This window comes from Equus quagga, unplaced genomic scaffold (genome assembly GCF_021613505.1).
Source record: "Equus quagga isolate Etosha38 unplaced genomic scaffold, UCLA_HA_Equagga_1.0 198585_RagTag, whole genome shotgun sequence".
In the NCBI taxonomy this organism is placed as follows: domain Eukaryota; kingdom Metazoa; phylum Chordata; class Mammalia; order Perissodactyla; family Equidae; genus Equus; species Equus quagga.
This window is the reverse complement of record NW_025798293.1, coordinates 2,202-23,162: the sequence shown is the minus strand read 5'-3', so window position 1 is coordinate 23,162 and position 20,961 is coordinate 2,202. Positions and strand designations below refer to the sequence as shown.

The 20,961-nt window shown below is 44.5% G+C and overlaps 1 protein-coding gene across 1 annotated transcript in view; it reads right to left on the bottom strand.

Annotated features, from left to right (window-relative positions):
- LOC124233357 (cilia- and flagella-associated protein 221-like) overlaps positions 1 to 14,190 on the bottom strand; it is a gene marked incomplete at its 5' end in the record, with an annotated part of 37,197 nt that extends 23,007 nt beyond the window's left edge. Inside the window, 7 exons of the mRNA XM_046650502.1 lie at positions 1,448 to 1,546; positions 2,890 to 2,979; positions 7,032 to 7,119; positions 9,683 to 9,791; positions 9,986 to 10,097; positions 10,180 to 10,300; positions 14,031 to 14,190. Coding sequence (XP_046506458.1) covers positions 1,448 to 1,546; positions 2,890 to 2,979; positions 7,032 to 7,119; positions 9,683 to 9,791; positions 9,986 to 10,097; positions 10,180 to 10,300; positions 14,031 to 14,190 — 779 coding nt within the window. The remainder of the gene's footprint in view (positions 1 to 1,447; positions 1,547 to 2,889; positions 2,980 to 7,031; positions 7,120 to 9,682; positions 9,792 to 9,985; positions 10,098 to 10,179; positions 10,301 to 14,030) is intronic.
- Positions 14,191 to 20,961: the final 6,771 nt, after the last annotated feature.

Genomic DNA, 20,961 nt, shown 5'->3' with positions numbered 1-20,961 from the left:
AGCAGGGATGCGGGTTCCATGGGGCCTTGGAGGTTGGTGAGCAGGTCATTGATGCAGCAAGCTCTGCCTCTGCCTGGACCGTCAACAGTCCCGGCTGAAAGCGCTGCTGGAAAGATCATTGGTACCATAAACTTTGGAGTCCCCTGTATGTATTCACACATTTAATCCTCATGGACAACCCTGTGAGACAGGTCTTACTGTCATCCTCAGTTACAGATGGGGAAACAGAGGCCCAGAGGTTATGTAACTTGTCCAAGATCAGAAAGCTCCTAAGAAGTAGCACCAAGAATTAAGGGCGGGCAGTCTGGCTCCAGAGTCCAAGTCTTTACCACTGCTCTCCCCTGCTTGAGGGGCGGCTCTGCCCACCGAGGGAGCCACTCTAGTGGCAAGGACAAGAGATCTACAGGCAGCATATGATGCAAGAGGCACCACAGAGATCGCTAAGTGCTGAAGCTTACAAGGACTGTTTCTTGGAGGAAAGGCAGACTGCGCTGGCTCAAAGGACAGTCACTGACAGATGGAGATGGAATGGCATCTCAGTTGATGGGCAAGGGGCAGAAACACAGGTTTGTAGCAGGGAATGAGCTGGTGTGTTTGGAAGAAGACAAGGACTGAGACAACCTAGAGAACAGGAGGCAGCTGGAGGGGGTGTGGGTGCAGCCAGACCAGCGGCTCACCTTCCACCCTTTATTGGCATTCAAGGCTAAGAGGTCATTTTATTTTGATCACAGGAAGCCACTGGAGGCTCGCAATGTGCTGGGTGGAAGACCAGCGTGAGGGTGAAGAAGGCACAGCAGTGAGATGACACCGTGAAGGGGAAGCCATAAGCCTGGATGTTAGAGACAGGATTCCACAGGAATTCTCAATTGTCCTTTCTAGAAATAACTGATCAACATCCAATTGTTCTAGAGTTACCATATGACCTGGCAATTCTACTCCTAGATATATATACCCAAGAGAATTGAAAACGCATGTGCACAAATTGTACACAAATGTTCACAGTATCATTATTCATAACAGCCAAAAAGTGACAACAACCCAAATGTTTCCAAGGATGGATAAACAAAATGTGGGACATCCATACCTCGAAAACACATTAAGAGAAAGAAGCCAGCTACGAAAGGCCGTGTGTGTGTGATCCCATTTCTGCCAAATGTGCAGAAGAGGCAAATCCACGGAGGCAGGAAGCAGACGAGCGGTGCAGCGACTGCGGGAGCGAGAGGCTGCTCGCGGGAACGCGGGTTCTTTGTGCAGCGATAAAAATGGTCTAAGGTTAGACAGTGCTGCTGTGAATACACTGAAAACTACTGAATCGTCCAGTTTCCAAGAGTGAATTTTATGGCATGTGAATTATATCTCAATAAAGCTGTTATAACAACCTCACCGTTCAATTTCCCTGTGCTGATGACTAAACACATTGCGGTTTCAGTCTGGTCCTGAGACTTACCTTGCGTGCTGCTTGTTGAAACCGTCTTTGCGCCCTGAACCTGTTGACCCAAGTATTATTCGTGAGTGGATCAAAACTGGGATGAAATTCCTGGATTTTCTGTGAACACAAAATATAGACACATCTTCGATTTAAATTTTAACTCCTGGCATAAACATTTAATAAAAATGTTTTAGAGTTTGATCCCAAATCAAGTTATTATTTATTTGTCCTGCCATTTAATGAGCATTTATTAAGCACGTTTAGTGTACATAGCATTATAGGGAATACTTCTTGGGTTGGGGGTCAAAAGTGGAAGACAAGATTTGGGTTTTAAGAGATTTACAGTCTGGTTAGGGAAGCTCAAGGAAACACATGTGACCCTGAGGAAGAAGAATAAAGACACACAGAAACCAATGCCACATGGGGGGCGCTGGCACGGCATCCAGAATCGAGAACAGTGGGCTGTGGGATCCTCGCGGAGAACGAGGACTGTTTTGGTCGGCCCTGCACCGAGCACCAGCACAGGCCTGCGTATGGAGTGCAGTGTGCATAGGTCAGTAAATGAATGTGGAGGAAAGGACGCCTGCCACAGCCTCAGGCACTGGAGCTTCTCGAACAGGGAGACGATATGAAGGAAAAGGCATCAGAAGTGAACTCATCTCACGCTGGCCCACGCAGTGGGCTGGAGAGGAGAGGGAGGAGGGGCGGATACAGGAACAAACAAGCTGTTGGATTAGCTGAGGGTGAGCCACGAAGGCCGGGCTTGGGTGTGGCCTTGTGGAAGAGCTATGGCAAGACTTCGTGGCCAAACTAAATGTGGGGAGAAGAAAAGAGGTAGAAATAATTCAGATGTGGCAAACCCAGAAAAGAAAAGCGGGAATGATGGAGGTGGGGGAGATTAGGAAGAATTGCTTCATTGTTGAAATTAAAAATTGGGGTTTTAACCAGAAACAATTATATGACAGAGATGCTCAGATGGAGGGGCTACTGTCCCCATTCTAGGTTTGAGGACACTGAGGCTTCAAGGCTAAGAGGGCTTCTCCTAGGTCCCAAATCGGTGGTAGAGCTGGGACCAGAACTCTGGCTTCTGACCTCCTGTCTTGTACCCTTCCCACAAGGGGACCGGGCAAGGAACAGAGGCCCAGGGACTCACCAGGAGCACCCGCAGATGGGCTTGCAGAGCAAAGGGAAACAAAAAAAGAGATCAAGAAGGAGAAAGTAGAGGGGTGGAAAGGAGGAGCCAAAGTATATAATGCCGTTCATTTCAAGGGAAGCATTAATTACGAGTTTTGATGCTTTACTCGCAATACGTAAGAAAAAACACTCTGCAAGTGTAAGCACATTAAAAATTATTAAATGTCCCTTGGTAAAAGGATTTCTATAAAACTGTTTAGCGTTTTAAAAATAAGCATATAAAGAGCTGCTAATAATTAGATTTCAAGGAAAGGAAAGTTACCCACTTCTTTCAGATTGCGAACAACCCGTGTGTGGTTAACTTCTGTCTTGAGTCGCTGAAATTCCTCATCCAAAACAGGATCTCCTCTATCCAGCTGGGTTTTTAATCATCAAAAACATTAAAATTGAATACAAGTGTACCAACTTTATTTCTCTTTAAAACTGGCAGAAACCCATTAAGCAATTGGACAAACCCACCCATGGAGTTCCCGTTGGGAGTGGTGGTGACGGAAGTAGGTTATAATGATCGTTATGATCACACTTACTGTTTAAACACAGGGATATTCTATAGAGGCACAAACCCAATACCTTCTTTTTGTAATTAGAGGACAGTGTCTCTGGAAACGATTTCTGAGGCATTTAAAACTCACAGAAAGGATTTCAGGAAACCATGTAACCATGGGAGTATAGAGCTTTCATTTTAAAGAAACTTAATGTCCCAGTGAAGTTTTAAGCCCCTCTGAGCTGATTATCCAGATTGTAACAAAGGCACGTGGTTCCTCCCCTTTCCCGGTGGTGGACCGGGTCTGTCTCTTCCCTGGAGTGAGCGTCCCCCAGGCTGCTCCCTTCCCCGATGGCCCCTGAGCTCTTTCCTCTTCCCCAGGGGTCACGGGTCACTCCCAGGAAGGCAGGCTGGGCTTGGGTCAGTGGCGACACCCACATGCCTCCATGGAAAAGGGGGCCGTGCAAACTGCAAAAACTTGTTAGCTTTTGTCTACCTGCGGTTTTTCATATTTGTTTGTTAGGTGACTTCTAAAACTAGCTTGGCTCTTAGGTACATTGTTCACAATCATTTTTAGAGACTTCACTGAAAGACATCTATTCTGATCACCACATTAACACCCTATTCAGAAGTAAGAGAGTTCTATTGTTGTCGCCGAGGTGGGGAGCTGTCTAGCTCTGATTTGCACATATCAGGAAGTTGAGTTTGAGACCGTGGACCTCAGATTCAAATACAGATTTCATGGGGAGAGACTCAGACCACACCCCACACCTCCCCACTAAAAGTAAAATAAAACAGGCAATTTAAAGAGGGATTGGCAAAGAGGTTGTTAGTAGAAGAAAGAGGAGGGAGATTTCTGATATCTTTATCAAGACTCTACTCATTTATAACGAACATCTCAGAATTTAGGATTATTGACCGTCTCCTCTGAGTAAAAGCTCGTCATCCTTGATGGTTCGTGCTGTCCAGCTACAACGCTGACTCCCCCACATCCTCCATCCAGCTCTCTTTTTCTGGTTTTCTACCATATGCCTTGGCCTCCAGGTTTTTCTTGCCACTGGGCCACCTGCCAGGATTCAGCAGCCAGTAAAATCTCCTGGACACACAGTCAGGTCCCTGCAACACTTGCTCTCCTACTATGCTGGGGCCTCGGGGTCCTGGTGAGTGATCCTAAGGATGTGATGGCTCGTTTCCAGCTCCCCTCACTCACTTGTGCAAATGCTCACCACTACCCCTGGCCCCTCTCCAGTCCCTGTTCAGCACAGTCTCTGCAGCTGGCCTTGCTTCCTGGATCAGCCGGAAGACAAGGCCACACACACAGCCTTCTACAGACCCCTCTCTGCATGCAAACCTGACTGTACCCCGAGTCCGTCCTTCCTCGGCTTCTCCAGTCCTTCCTCCTGTTCAGACCCCATCTTTCCTCTGACCACGGCCTCTTCCCAAGCTTCTTCAACCTTTTCCTCCGTGATTGCTCTTTGCCCTCAGCCTATAATGTGCTCAAGTTCTTGCACCTCAAAAACCCCTGCCTTGACCCCTCGCCCCACAATGGTCCATGTCATTACTCATCTCAACTTCTCAACTATCGACTCACATCTACACATTCCTCAAGCCATTACAATTTGGCATTTTACCTCCACGAATCTACTGGAATCGCTATCCCTGAGGCACACAAGGACCTCCAATCCACCCAATCGAAGGTGTACTTTTCAGGCCTTATTGTCCTGGAGCCCTCGCACTTGACTGATCCCTCCCGGGCTGCTTCCTCTGTGTTCTCTGGACCTCTGACCTCTGACCTCCCTGACCATTCCTCTCCTGTCTCCTTAGTGGTCCTGCTGCCCTCCCCTTAAGTAAGAAGTTCTCCAGATTTCCTGCCATGAGCTGCTGCCTTTCTCACACTATTCATGTTCCCCAGGTCACCACGCTTGTTCCGTGCTCTCAATCTCTACCTCGATGCTGCCCACTCCCAAGTCTCTGTCTCCAGCTCTGTTCCTTCAGCCGCCACCTGGATGACCCCAGTCACCCCAGATGTAACATGTCCCAAATTAAACTTTTCATCTTCCCCTTAAGCCAGCTTTTCTTCTGTCTCTGAGATTTCACGTAAAACCACCACCATGCACCCAAGCTGCAAACCTGGGCATCACTCTACCTTCTCGCTCTCCTTACCCCTCACCTCCCATTTATCTACAAGTTCAACTCTATCCGTGCCCTTAGCACTTTAAATCCTCTCTTAATGTTGCAGCCCCTTCTGGACTGTGACCTTCTCGAGCGCAGAGACCGTGGCTTATTCACTAGCACAGAATCTTCCATACAACGGGCGTTCACTAAACGAATCAACGGCTGGGTCTGCCTGTCAACCAAACGCTGGCAGTTACAGCCTTAACTCGCACACTGACCTGCTCTGCCACGTCTGTATCACCTTCATCTTGAAAACAGAAAAAATCATTCCCTCGTGGGGCTGAGGAAAATACTTGATATTTTGTTTTTAAAATCCCATGCAAAGAATCTGAACACATCACACTACGTTTAAATGCCAATCTAATGTGTGCTTTTCCTGAATGCTACGATTTACCAATGTAATGATTGTACATTCTTTTGCTTGTCTTATGAAAAATAAAGAAAATAAGACATATTTATTCAAATATCTTATTTGGACTCCAAATAGGAAGAAAAATGTATTCCATATGAGAAATGCATTCATATCTGACAACAGAGTGTTGTTCCCCAGCCCCTCCTACCCCCGCCCGCGTGTGCAGTGCCGAGTGTGGGAAGCTCACACCCCCAGCTTAAATCTACGTGTTATGGCTGAATTGTGTCCCTCCAAGCTCCATATGTTGAAATCCTAACCCTGGTACCTCAGGAGGTGACTGTATTTGGAGATACGGTCTTTAAAAAGGTTATTGAGTTAAAATGAGGTCATTAGGGTGGGCCCTAATCTGATGTGACTAGTGTCCTACAAGAAGAGAAAGGAGACAATGTGGAGGCACTCGGTCATCTACAAGCTAAGAAGAGAACGGATCCTTCCCTCACGTCCCTCAGAAGGAAGCCACTGTGCCAACACCTCCATCTAGGACTTCCGGCCTCCAGAACTGTGAGGAAATAAATCTCTGTTGCCTATGGCACCCAGCCTGTGGTGCTTTGTTACTGCAGCCCCTGCAAACTAAGAAATATGTGATGGTTCCACAAATCCTACCAATTAAGTCCAAGCCCCTGTGACACGAAGCCCAAGCTGGATCCTCTCTCCTCTGCCCCATGTGTGTCGTGTGCTTCAGTCCTTATGGACCTGTCCCCGGGGTTCTCTGCACCCGTCCTGCGTGTAACAATGTCTCTCACGCCACGGTGCGCCCAGGGGTTTCGCCCAGTCCCACAGGTCCCGTGTCCACCCTCCCTCTCCCTGAACTTACAGGTGCTGCCTTGGCGACCCAGGTACGGCCCCTCCCTCAGTTTTCCCCTTTCTGCTCAGCCCCTTTGAGCATCTCTGACTTGGAACTTGTGTGTGTATCTGGTGTTGGGGTGGCTCCTGGTCACTGTCTGTGGGTCTCTCTGACCTTCACGCTCTGCAGATCATGGGACGGGTGCACCTCGTGCTCAGAATTCCAGCCAGAATTTGAGCCTTTCCCTCCCTCTGAACTGAATTCCTCTCTGTCCTCTTTACTACTTTTCAAAATTATACCATGTCCTCCAGGAAGCTTTCCAATTAGATGACCTCTCTCTCCTCTTTGGATCTGAATCCCCATAATGCTTAGTAGAGGGCTCTCGTGACACTTACAGCAGCCTTGATTTATGTTAACAACTAACTTGTCATCAGCCTTCTCCCCTCCCAACTAAACTAGAAGTTTTCTTCCTCTTGACATGGCATCTTGCATGTAACAGGAATTCAAAATATTCAGTGAAATAAATGATTATCAAATTAGCAGTAATTCTGACCTTATATTTGGTGTTTACTCTTTGCCACTCTTCAGTAAGGTCTGTTTTAAATTTAAAAGACATTTGATCTTTACCAAGGTGCACTTGCCTAGGGAGAAAAAACCCAACTTTCAGAACCCATCAGAATACCATTGTCAACTTTAGGATGGAGTGTCTTAGCGATACTCCACCACTGAAAAGGGAGGCTGAGATATCAGAGGAGACACCACGGGGGAGAGACATCGTAGACACTTCAACAATATAACCAAGATGAACAAAGTGCTCTGCAAAAGGAAGCTTATCTTCTAGTGACATGCACTAAAATATTTGTGAACAGAAAATCTTGATGCTCAACATCATCAGACATTGGGAAATGCATATCAAAACCATGGTGATGCAGCACTTCACGCCTACTAAGATGGCTATAATGAGGAGGATGATGATGATACTAATAACAAAGGAAAGTAACAGGTATTGCCAAGGATGTAGACAAATTGGAACCCTTGCACACTGATGATAGGAGTGTAAAATGGTGCAGCCACCATGGAAAACAGTTTGGCTGCTCCTCAAAAAGTCAAACATAGAGTTACCACGTGACCCAGCAATTCCACTCCTGGGTATACAGCCAAAAGAACCGAAAAGATATGATCACACAAAAACTTGTAATTAAATGTTCATAGCAGAATTAGTTATAATAGCCAAAAGGTGGAAACCACCCAAATGTCTGTCAACTGATGAATGAATAAACAAAACGTACTATGTCCACCCAATGGAATGTTATTCCGCCGTAAAGAGGAATGAAGTACTGACAGATGCTACGATGTGGAACAAACTTAAAAGCCTGTTAAATGAAAGAAGTCAGTTACAAAAGGCCCTATATTGTGCAATTCCATTTATATGAAATGTGTATAGTAGGCAAATCTATAGAGATAGACAGTAGATCAGCGGTTGCCAGAGGCTGGGGGGAAAGTGGACTGAGGAGTGACTGCTTAATGGGCATGGGGTTTCTTTTTGGAGTCATGCAAATGTTCTAGAACTAAGTAGTGATGATGGTTACACAACATTGTGAAAATACTAAAACCTCTGCGTTGTACACTTTAAAATGGTTAAAATGATGAATTTTATGTTATGTGAATTTTGTCACAGTTTTAAAAACTCTGGTACGTAATGTGTCTATCATGGAGCCTGGTGCCTGTTCAAAATAAATAGGTAGCTAGGATTTAGAAAGGGGAGGGGGTGTCTGGAGAGCTGGTTTAGATTAAAGGAGACTAAAGACACATGAAAACCAAACACAAATTGTATAATCCTTGATTGGACCCTGGATCCCTCCTCTCCACAGACAAAAAGCCCAGGTAAAAAGGGCAGTATTGGGACGCCTGGGTAAATTTGAACGTGGCTGATTATTTCATATTGTATCAATGTTAAATTTCTTAGAAGTAGTTACGGTAACGCTGGAGCACGTGCTGTTCTTAGGCTACATGCGACAGTCTTTAGGCCTCAAGGTATCGTCAACTTACTTCAAATGGTTCAGGAAAATAAAGGACGTGTGTGCATCTGTGCACGCGTGCACAAATGTGTGTACACATAGAGAGTGAGGGGAAGTGCATGTGGCACAAAGTTAACAACTGAGGAAACTACGTCAAGCGTATATGGGTGTTACTTGCAGATTTAAAATCTTTCAACAAAAAGGGAGAAAATATTAAGTGAACAATCCAGCATTCGAAATTGAATTTAGGATGTGATTTCAAGTATGTTACAAAAAAGCATAGAAGGAAGGAAATATACCAGTGGTGACAGTGATCATTGCACTATAGTGGTTTTTTCCCCTCTCTATACTTCAAAAAAAAATTAAAATATTTATTTAAAAAATAAAAAAAATATTTTTCAGGTTTTCTACAATGACAACGTGTCCATTTTTTATAACAGGAAAAGAGTATTTTTTAAATGACCTTGAGTTACTTGGCATACTTGAGGCCAGACCCTGAGTAGAGACCCACACTGTCGCAGAGGGAAATAAAGGGCACGCCCTCGTGCCAGCAGGGTGACAGGGTGGGAGACACCTGGGAAGGTCCTCAGCTCAGGGTGAGTTCTGTCTGTCTGGGAAGCATGGAAGCAGGGGCATGGATGAGGCAGCCTCTCAAAGGCCTTTCCCAGGAGTCTCTTTTTTAGCTCAATTCAAGAGTGTTTCAAGTTTACTTTCGCTGAAACTGTATACACGGATACGCCTGGTATGATCTGGTAAAAAACTGTGAAAAGGGCTCTACTTTGAGTGTAGGAGCCAGGCTCCCCATAAGGCCCTTGGGGCACACAGCACAGGGCACAGGGGGCTCACGGTGGGGCGAGATTTGGGGCGCCTGCGTCACCCAGCTCTGTCCTGGAGCAAGAGGGGTACTGGCAGCAGTGGCCAGCAAGGAGCAGTGTCCCAGCTCCTCCCACAGTTCACTCTGATTCTGCCACTGTCTGGTCACACTGAGGAAAGAGCATGGTTGGTCACATTGATCTATTCCTAACAGAAACTTCATTCTGAAATACAAGGCCGTGCAGAGGGGAGAGAATAATCAAATTTTCGAAGGGCATTAAAACTCATTACATTTCATTGTGCCTTAGGTATAAAACGCCATTACTAAAAACATTGGACTGTCACTTGATACAAATCATTGCTCAACACTTACCACTTAAGGTGATTTTTGATCTCTTCATAAGTGTCCCGTCTGACTTTCTGTTCAAAGAGTGCTTCCTTCATCTGTCTTGCCCTTGAAATCTCATTGCCTTGGTCCAAAACTGAGGGAAGGAGCAAACAATGATTATACCAGTAACCAAAACACAATCGTTGGCCGAGAGAAAAACAATTTCTAACAGCAAAACCTCAGAGCGCCCTGACAAGGTTGTGTCTCGCCCATAAACAGCACACGTGACGAGCAGTAATCCTCTCCTATTCTGCCCAGGGGCTGACTGACGGTGGGCCAGCTGGGTACCTTCTCTTAATTCTTTAATCTTCAATTTTCCTGGTTCTTGGTTTAAAACGGTTGCCACAGCAAATGGATTTGATAAGTCTACTGGAAATCTCAAGTTCTGATATTCAATTTCCTGGGAGCAAATCAGGAGGGAAACTCGTTATTCTGCCTCTCCGTCCCTCCCTCCATCCTGCTCAGCACGGAGCCCACCTCACCTTAAGCTTTGGAGGCTTCGTCTGGGCTGGCCGTCGGTGAAAGTTTATACGTGTCATTGCCTTTTCTGGAGGGATGTCTACTTTCTTAGAAAGAGCATTCAGCCTTTTGAATTCTTCTAATCTATAGTTTGAGACAGATATTCAATTAGTATAGAATCCAATGACTCAAGGCTCCTATTTTTGTGTTCCGTCTGATAATGCCATGACTTACAGTCCATTAATTACTACAGCTAAGCTGAGAATCAAGCTGTGTGCTAAAACTGGGTCAATTAAAAGAAATGCAATCTCAGTCCACCAGTGTATAATCACGTACTTCAAAATAGCCCGCCAACGGCTCCTTTTCCTTAGATTCTCAAAGAAGAGAACAAGTGGAAAACATGACAGGCTGAAAAATGCTCTCATGGGCTAGCATAATTTATTTCTAGGCTGTCAGTTTTCAATAGCTAAATTTAAGAAAATCTTGAATGTAAGACCTGAAACCATAAAACTTTTAGAGGAAAACATTGGCAATAAGCTCTTTGACATCGGTCTTAGCAGCATCTTTTTGAATACCATGTTTACTCAGGCAAGGGAAACAAAAGAAAAATAAACAAATGGGACTACATCAGACTAAAGCGCTTCTGCATTTTAGCAAAGGAAACCATCAACAAAACGAAACAACAACCCACCACCTGGGAGAAAACATTTGCAAATCATATATCTGATGAGGGGTTAATTTCCAAAACATATAAAGAATTCATACAACTCAACAACAACAAAAAAGAACGACCCAATCAAAAAATGGCAGAGGAAATGAACAGACATTTTTCCAAAGAAGATATACAGATGGCCAACGGGCACAGGAAATGATGTTCAACATCACTAATTATTAGGGAAATGTAAATCAAAACTACAGTGAGATATTACGTCACACCTGTCAGAATGGCTATAATTATCAAGATGAGAAGTAATAGGTGTTGTAGAGAATGTGGAGAAAAGGGAACCCTCATACACTGCTGGTGGGAATGCAAACTGGTGCAGCCATTATGGAAAACAGAAAAAAAAGAGATTTTTCAAAAAGTTAAAAATACAACTACCATATGATCCAGCTATTGCACCACTGAGTATTTATCCAAAGAACATGAAATCAATAATTGAAAAAGCTATATGCACCCCTACATTCATTGTAGCACTATTCACAACAGCCAAGACATGTAAGCACCCCAAGTGCCCATCAACTGATGAATGGATAAAGAAAATGTGGTATGTATATACAATGGAATACTACTCAGCCATAAAAAAGTCAAAATCGTGCCATTTGCAACAATATGGATGGACCTTGAGGGTATTACGTTAAGTGAAATAAACCGCACAGAGTAAGACAAACACTGCATGATTTCACTCATATGTGGAAGATAAACAAACACAAGGACAAGGAGAACAGATTAGTGGTTACCAGAGGGGAAGGGGATGGGAGGGTGGACGAAAGGGGTAAAAGGGCACATACGTGTGGTGAAGGATGAAAACTAGACTATTGGTGGTGAACACAATGCAGTCTACACAGAAACTGAAATGTAATAATGGACACCTGAAATTACAGTGTTATAAGCTGACATGACTTCAATAAAATAATTGAAAAAATCTTACATTGATTTATCTTCCTAGTAAAAGAATGATTATGCCCACTGTTTGTAGCAAGATCTTGCAAGAGTGATTCAGACTAATGTTTGAGACTTTTTCTGTAACTGAAAACTGCCTTTGGACAAATCTACATTTGTAGGTACAGACAGTGCTGCTGACATCCCTATAGAAGCTGCTGGAGTTGCTTATCATGAGATGCAGTAGAACCAAGTTATGTTCCTTAGCGTTACCCACGAAGCATTTCTTTAAGCAGGAATATGTGAAGACTTGTGTTATAGGATTACCTAAGTCCAGGACGTTACAGAAATAAGACAAGGACATGCTTCCATGCATTCGTTCTGACGGCATCAATATGGTCAATATACGTTTGCTGAGCACCTACTGAACAGGCCCCACTGCCCGACGTGGGCGCTGTGCCAGCAATCCCACATTTAACATGGCCCGCGTAAGAGCGTCCTGAGAGGCCCACGGCCTTTGGGGAGACACACACTGACTGACAGGCTGTGCTGTGCAGGGAGGAGGCGCTTGGTTGGGGAGTGAGCTGCAGCTCAGCATCCGCATCTCAGCAGAGTTCCCACATCCCCTCTGCTGTAAACAGTAGGAAAAGAAAAAGTTTCTGAGGGTGTTAAAAACCAGCTTCCTTAAGAAATCTAACTGCTAGTGCTGACGATGGAAATGAAGGGGTCTGAGACAGTGATAAACTAAAGAGTCACAGGTGGAATTTGGCAGTGCCGAATTTAGGACGTGAGAAAGTCCAGCACACACGCTCTTCTGAAATGAGAAAGCAACCTAGGAAACTTTCAGAGAATACTGCGGCCAGGGTAATTTTTTCCTTCTGGTGGAATTTATATGTTCTAGTACTATCCGTAGTCTGGGGAGACACGCCCTTGAGACATAGCCCTTGCAAATGACAAGAGGGCACTAAATAAGATGCCAAACTCTAGCTGGAAAACCAAAATACAATAGCTTAGAAGTAGCATACGCCTGTGTTTGTGTGGTGCTCCTGCCACACAAAGCTCTCCTGTATTTGAGAACACGTCCATGGAAGGACATATAAGCAATAACCCAACTCGAGTGATGTCTCTAAGAAAGCCATTTGCGTATTGCAGCCCATGACGTGAGATGGCAAACAGCATTTTGCTCAGCCAGTTATCTGACACCAGAAAAATTAGAGCTGTTTTGTATTTATATCCAATGCTCCCTGTTTACTGCCTGAGTGACTTTATTTCTACTACGATTACTTGCAGGATGTGGGTTCACCGGGCCACGCTAATATCCTATAGTTGACTTAGGCTGCTGTGAATTTTGAGGAAGAAATCACGATATAAACATATAATAACTCATGGAGTTAGTTCATATTTAAGGTTGTTACTTCACTTTTAATATGCCTAATGATGCTGATATGTGATTTGTATGTGTGTATGAAGGGAAGAGGAGGAAAATCAAAATATTTCTTTACCATTTTCAAAATGTTTGTGAGGGTTTTCTAAGATTAGTATTTATACAGTGATAAATTCTCCTTTTAATTTTTATAAAAATAATGTATATTAAACAAACATTAACTTGATCCATTAGTATATAAAAATACAAGCTCACATTCAAATGGAAATAGAAGTTCAGAAAAAATTTATTACAAAGTAAAACTTTGTCCCATTTCACATCTTTACTCTGACTTGAAAGCTAACGATGCTTTAAAAAACACTCCCATGGGGCACATTTCCATTTTCGCCTTATGTCCAGGTCACTTGTTACACATGACTTCATTTGGCCCCTCTGTTGTGAGTATCTTCAGGGTGTGGACCATTTCCCATGGGGTTTTGCAATAGTCACTGCAAACAGCAGGCACTCAATTATAATGTTCTATTGGAACTTTGAAAATAGTTATGTTGTTCCGGCCTCATGATGTAAATTTTTGAATGGACAGTAATACATATATATGGTCAAACATTCCAACAGCGCACTGAGACTAATCAGAGAAAGAAAGTAGCCCTCAAAGACCGCTTTTTCTCTGTCATCTCCTCCCCTCTCGGCAGAAGCAACTACTGCTACAAGCATAGAGAGAGTCTATGCATCACTATTATATTTTAAGGTGTATTTTATAAAAGTTCATCATCTTAAGTAAGTTGCTGATGGCACTCTGTTACAAGGAAGAAAGACAGAATGGAAGAAAGGAAGACTTGGATTTTTAAAAACGTTTTAAGAATAAACCAAACATCCCAGAGCAGCCATACTTCAGAGCCATGTTGGGACAGCACGTCCCCGTGAAGACACATTCGTAGGGTTGAGAGTTGAACTGTGAAATCCATAAGCGCATTCTCATTTGTGCAGTGCCATACTGAAAGGGTGTAAACTTCACAGTCACGTTCATCCTCCCATTAGCTGGAATTACTCCTGGAAGGAAAGAAATGAGAAAACATGATACTTTCTCTCCTTGCGAAGTCCGGTCAACGAGGCTGACACACACAAACACACATTCTCCCCATGACAAGCACAAGCATTTCTATTATCTTTGTATAGTCTTTTCATTAAATACACATGAATCAACTTCTGCATGTTTACACTGATCTCATTTACCAGTTACTCCATTAGTGCTCTACAACAATCATCTGATTGTGTCAGTTACACAAACACACATATCAATCAGCATTAATGAGTCAGCAACTACTTCCCAGAACCACAATCTTTAAGCTAATTGCCGGATGTCAATGTTAGTGCTGTAAGCAGCAAGGAAAACCTAGGAGCACACATAAAAGTTTCTGTGCAAATAATTGAGTTTCCTATATTTTTCTGTAATTTGATTCTCTCCTTTCAAATCTTCAGGATGGACTACCGTTCTCTCCAGTCAAATATCCTACTGCGCCGTGTCCTTCCTTCGAATCTCTGGTGCCAACAGAGCTTGGAACACAGTTAGTGCTCGAAACTGTGGAAAGGAACAGCAAAGGGAGGAAGGGAGAAAGGGAGGCGCAACGTAGGAGACGCGAGAAGGACTGACGTTCTCTCTGACCTCCACCGAAGGCTCTTTGGTTTGCCTTCTAGATGGTTCCTTCTGCCCCCGTGCTTCTGGTCTTTCCACTGTCCCTGCAGAGACCTTGCTCATTCCCTCATAAATGCCCAGCGTCCACTCCCTCCCATCTACACGCTCCTCTGAATTTTGTACCACTCTCTCCCTGGCTCTCCGTGCTCAGCCACACGGACCCTCCATTCTGCCATCCAGTATTCACTGAGCACTTACGGGGTGCCAGGCACTGTTCCAGGCACTCAAGATACAGCAAGAAACAAAACAAAGCATCATGGCGTTTACATTCTAGTTGAGGACAGCGAAGAAAAACCACCAAACACAGAATATAAAACATAAAGTCGTGTCATGAATACCAACAAGAAAAATAAAGCAGGTGGGGGGGAGATGAGCACAGTGGCAAGTGCTAATTGAGACAGGATGAAGGGACCTGAAGAAGGAGAGGGGCCTTTGTGCTAATCCGCAGACTTTGGGCTCCTGCTGCCTCAGGGCACTTGCTGTTCAGCCTACAGAGCCCTTTCTCCAGATCTTTTCGTTTTTTCATCCTGCTCTCTGAAGTTACCTCTTTACCGTCTGCCTTCCCTGGATTCGAATGTTTTACAAAAGTAGGTGCCTGCTCATTACTATGTTCCCAGCTCAAGAGACACTTGTTGAATAGTGAATGAACCCAAACGTCAAAGCCTACGTCACCTGCGCGTTGCAGGAACTCCTCCTGACTCTCATTCACAGGAGCCCGTCCTCCCTAAACTCCTGGCAGCCCCACAGTACCCTGTGCTACCCGAATCGCTGCCTCTCAAAGTTTCCGAGTCTCCCAAACGGATTACAAGCCCCTAAGGCAGACAGAGCAGACAGGCCAGGCCCCAAAGCTCTTTCATCTGCCCGGATCCCTAGCACAGAGGCTCAGAAACAGGTATTTGTCCATTTCTGAGTGCAGACGTCAAAATCTTTAGAGGACACTCAGGAGCGACCTGAGAGCCTGCTGCAGAGAGAGCGCATGCGCAGAAGAGCTCATTCCATCTGTCAACCCACCCTCAGCCGCGTGGAACTCCAGGATGCACTGAGTTCAATATGTTGACCACCCACCTGGTCAGAAAATTCACCCCTCTGACCGGCAATTCACTGGGGGCTTTAGGCTGAGAACATTCTATTGTTTCTGCTCCAGCTCGTTAACTTAAAAAAAATAAGAACAAACTCCGGAGCAGAGATTAATGTTTGCCTTGACCTGGTTGATTTATTTTAAGTGCTCCCAGCCCAGACCTAATACATACAGCGCACTGGAGTGCACCCCAGGCAACCGGAGCACGCTGCTTTTTCCATTAACAGCGATCAGGTTAACATGACTCTGCTAACGAACATGGTCGCAGCTGATTGTCCAATGTTAACAGCTATAAAAGCTGTGCCAAGCACTCACCGCTTACTGCCCAGCAAAAACTGATGGTGGGAGGAAGGAGAATACGTTTCAGGTCTCAAGAGCGAGAAGGGCACCCCCAGAATTACTACTTTATTTTTAAAAACTCAAACCACGATTTTATGGCTTCAGTGCAATTTCGCCTGGGATCAATTTCGGATCACTACCCTTAACACACCAGGGATAATGTGAAATCACAGGGTAGGGAGGGTGGTGAGGCAGAGAGAGGGGAGAACAAAACTTAGAAATAAACTGGAAGCTAAGAAAACCCTGGTTTATCCATAAAATGAGTATTATGAAGAAAATGTGACAGCACAAAAATGCTATAATGATAAATGAAGTCACCAGAAAATACCACTGTATCTTTGCCTTATCACAGTTATGCAAAACGTGCATAAATATGGGCAGTTACTAAGAGGAGAAGGAAAAATAAAAGTGCGTTATTTGTTAGAGCAGTAAAGCCCAGGATGGGGATAATTTTTAAAAATTTCTTCTTTTGGGGCTGGCCTGGTGGCACAGCGGTTAAGTTCACACATTCTGCTTCATGGCAGACCGGGGTTCACCAGTTCCGATCCCGGGTATGGACATGGCACCTCTTGGCAAAAGCCATGCTGTGGTAGGCGTCCCATATATAAAGTAGAGGAAGATGGGCATGGATGTTACCTTAGGGCCAGTCTTCCTCAGCAAAAAGAGGAGGATTGGCAGTAGTTAGCACAGGGCTAATCTTCCTCAAAAAAAAAAAAATTCTTCTTTCTTACATGCCCCTACATTGTTATTACAATATTGATATAATTTTTAAATAATGTTTTCTTCAGAAATCTCAGAAAGCACAGATCATTCTCCCTAAATTGTCACAGAGCCATTTAACCTACGTGCTTGAAGTGTTAGTAAGGATGGGTCTTCATCTCCCAAGATGTAGGGTTGCACCAGCTGGGTGAATTGGGGTAAACTTCTTAATCGCTCTAAGCCTCAGTTGGGAATTTGATAGCTACATGGTTTAAAAATTGTCCACGAACAAGCTGTTGACAAACTAACAGTGTTTTTGATTCACTGGATGACAGAAGGGAGGGCTTCAGGGCTTTCCATTCTGACTCACTACCGAGAGTCACATGTCACCCACCAGGACAATCGCAGGCCACCGCTGCTGCCCAGGGTCTGTGGGCAAGGAAAGGCCTCAAAGACCACACAGACCCTGCCTCACACACTTGTTTGTCCTCGCATGAGCTTGGTGACTTGGTTTGGTCACTTTACCTGAGGCTCAGTTTTCTCATCTGTAAGATGGGACAAGGCTTACAGGAGAAAATGTACAGGGTCTGGGATAATTCTTGGCACACAGTATGTGTCCTATAAATGTGTCCTTCCCAACGATTCTGCCAAATAAAACAAGTAATAAGTTATTGTGTACTAAGCTATCATTAGAAATGTCAGGAAGAGGAGGCTGGGCCGGTGGTGTAGTGGTTAAGTCCGTGCGTTCAGCTTCAGTGGCTCAAGGTTCCCAGGTTCTGGTCCTGGGCACGGACCTAGCACCACTTGTCAAACCGTGCTATGGCGGCATCCCATGTAAAACAGAGGAAGATTAGCACAGATGTTAGCTCAGCGACAATCTTCCTCACACACACGTGCACACACACACACATACACACACACGTCAGGAAAAGGAAATACTTGTTGGAAAAACTTTATACTTGAGACATTTGAGTTCTTAATACATTTCTGGGGCCAGCCCCACTGCCCAGTGGTTAAGTTTGCATGTTCTGCTTCGGCGGCCTGGAGTTCACCGGTTCAGATCCTGGTTGCGGACCTACACACCTCTTGTCAAGCCATGCTGTGGCAGGCATCCCACATATAAAGTAGAGGAAGATGGGCATGGATGTTAGCTGAGGGCCAGTCTTCCTCAGCAAAAAGAGGAGGATTGGTGACAGATGTTAGCTCAGGGCTAATCTTCCTAAAAAAAAAAATTAATACATTTTGAAAGAGGAAAGGAACATAAGAAAAATCAGGTGAAGAACACACATCACAAGAGGATGACCTCAGAATGCAGGTGGTCACCAGAGTCCTAAAGAGATTACAGACAGCATGATTTGTCACAAGAGGAGTCACCAGAATTCAAGGAAGCACTATTAGAACACACTAGAAGGAGATGAAAAGAACGTCGGTGGAGCTCAGGAAACAAATGAAAAAAAGCAAAGGAACTGTCAGTGAGGTAGAAACTGCATTGGAAGGCACACACACACAAACACACACATGCACACACGCAGGTGCTGAACACAGAGACGTGGCAGCTAGGAATGAGGAATCCAGACAACATGAAATTATTTTAAAGAAGATAATAGATACTGAGGGCAAAGGATAACCAACATACACACATAACAGATATTCCTGAGGAAGAGAAAAGAGCAAACAGAAGATTAAAATATTCAAAGTTTTAACAGTTGAAAGATTTCCTAAACTAACGAACGTCGTTTTTCTCCAGATTGAAAGGACATGGCGTGTTCCGGGGGAAAAAAACGACACAGAGCAACACCAATATATATCCTGGTAAATTACTTAACCTCAAGACTGGGGGGAAAAAAAGAATTCTAAGGGCATCCAGAATTTACTAGGATGGGGAAAGATTCAGACCAGCCTCTGGATTCCTAGCAAATTCAAAGCAGAGGGGAAGCAAACAATGTCTACAAAGTTCTGAGGTGAACAAAGTTGCAAAGCAAGACTTTTATATCCAGTCAAGTTGTCCTTGATGATCACAGACAGCAGAGAGACGATCTTAAACACACACTCTAGGTGTGCAGCCCCCGGGAACCCGTGGTTAACAAGCCACCAGATGACAAAATCCAGATGACCAGAAAAAGAGCTGAGATAAAGAGCCTGGGCATGGAGAAAACATGAAACCAAGAACAGAGGGGAAGACCTTCCACTTCCACTTGGTTCCACTTAAACAGAAACTAAGTAAGTGCGGCATTTATGGCCACGAAACAGAACGTCAATGCTATAGATCCAGATAAGATACTATAACGCAACTGGGAGTTGTAAGGAGAGAAAGCGCACACGTGGCTGCTCCTTCTTTCTTCCACAGCCAACGTTCCAGCTGAAGTGGAAGCACGCAGTTGAAGAAGGCAGGGGCTCTGACCTCTTAAATGTTTTCAGAATCTCTTTTCTTAATTTTAGTAGTAAATTTTAGAAATGAATATTACTATCAAGGAAGGCCGTCAATTCCTTCAGCTTCACCTTCAGTCAGCTTTTCTTCAATCAATATCAAGTAACAAACCCAGTACTTTTACATAGAATACAGCCCCATTTTTCTAATATTTTTGTCTGTCTCTGTAGCATTGTATGCATCTCGCGTCCCTTCCCTTCTTCTCTTTGTACATAAGCACAGAGCAGTGTCTGCAACAGAGTTCAACAAATGTTAATGATGGTTATTTCAGGGCTGGTGAGATTCTGGGAAATAGTTTTCAACTAGATTTTGTACTTTTTTGCAGTGCTTGAGTTTTTCAAAACAAATAAATTTCATTTTTATAAAGCCACTTCTTAAAGAAACATATTTATGTTATTTAACCCAATATCTCCCACACTTATTTACATGGAGAGCTATTCTTTTTGCCCTCCGTTGTTGCTGTTGCCTGTTTGGTGGCATAGCACCCTTCCCAGACCAGCCCTGTGGGACCCACAGCCAGGGCTGCTCTCCTGTGATCAGAGTTGGCGTTCTCTCCCAGGCTGCAGGAAGACAGACTTTCCCCGTGGGATAAAGGGCTGGGCCAAGCCATCCTGGCCTCTCTCGGGGCCTCACTGGGACCGGCGCTTCTGGATGGGCAGTAGAGGTACAGAGTTTGGTCAAGGTACAGACACTGTGCTTAGTGAAGTTCACTGGACACTGCCGTGGTCAGCTGAGCTCAGGAAGCCCAGACTGACATGCCACCAAATGGTCATCTTTAACAGGAGATACCAGGACCCCTGAGGACAAAAAGAATCTTCATGACCTGGTTGAGAGCTATTATTAGTTTCTCTAACTTTTCACTCACAAAATAGAATTTTCCTTACTCTTAGTCTGTGACACAATACTGTCTCCCCCTCTTATTTCAAGGCATCCTGAGATCGCTACTCTTCCAGCTTAGGGCAGTGGTTGAGAGCTTGAGTCTAAAGTCAGACAGACCCTGTTGCCTCGGGCAAGTCATCTGGCCTCTCTGAGCCCCACAGCCCTCAGCTGTAAAGGGTGATGATGATAATAGCTCCCTCCTCATAGAGTTATAGGATGTGACGAGGCAGTGCATGCGATGTGCTTGGTGCAGCGCCCAGCATGTGGTTAACAATTAGCAGGTGGGAGCGATTATTAACACTATGCCAGCCACACTATGTACGACAACTGCCCCCATCGAGGATATACGGAGTGCCGAGTAAAATGCGGCATTGCTGCCAATGTGACACTGTGCATAAAGAATCGCACCTGCCTGTCTAGCTCTCCTGCTCACTTCAGTAGGCCACTATAAATTAATTACCTATGTCCGTAAATCAGGGACATAGGGAACCCATCTGCATTTGGTATATTAACGGTCCCTAATTGTTCTCACTTCCTCGCCATTAGGTTTGGTGCTTTAGAAAGTCATAAAAATGTTTGATCTCCTGATTTTGCTTCTTCTGAGCATTCTTTCCCACCCCCACGTGTGGCCCCTGCTACTTTCCCAGTTGCTGAACTGGGAGGTTAGCAGAGGCACTTTGCTGGTGTATCTCCCTCATTCCTATC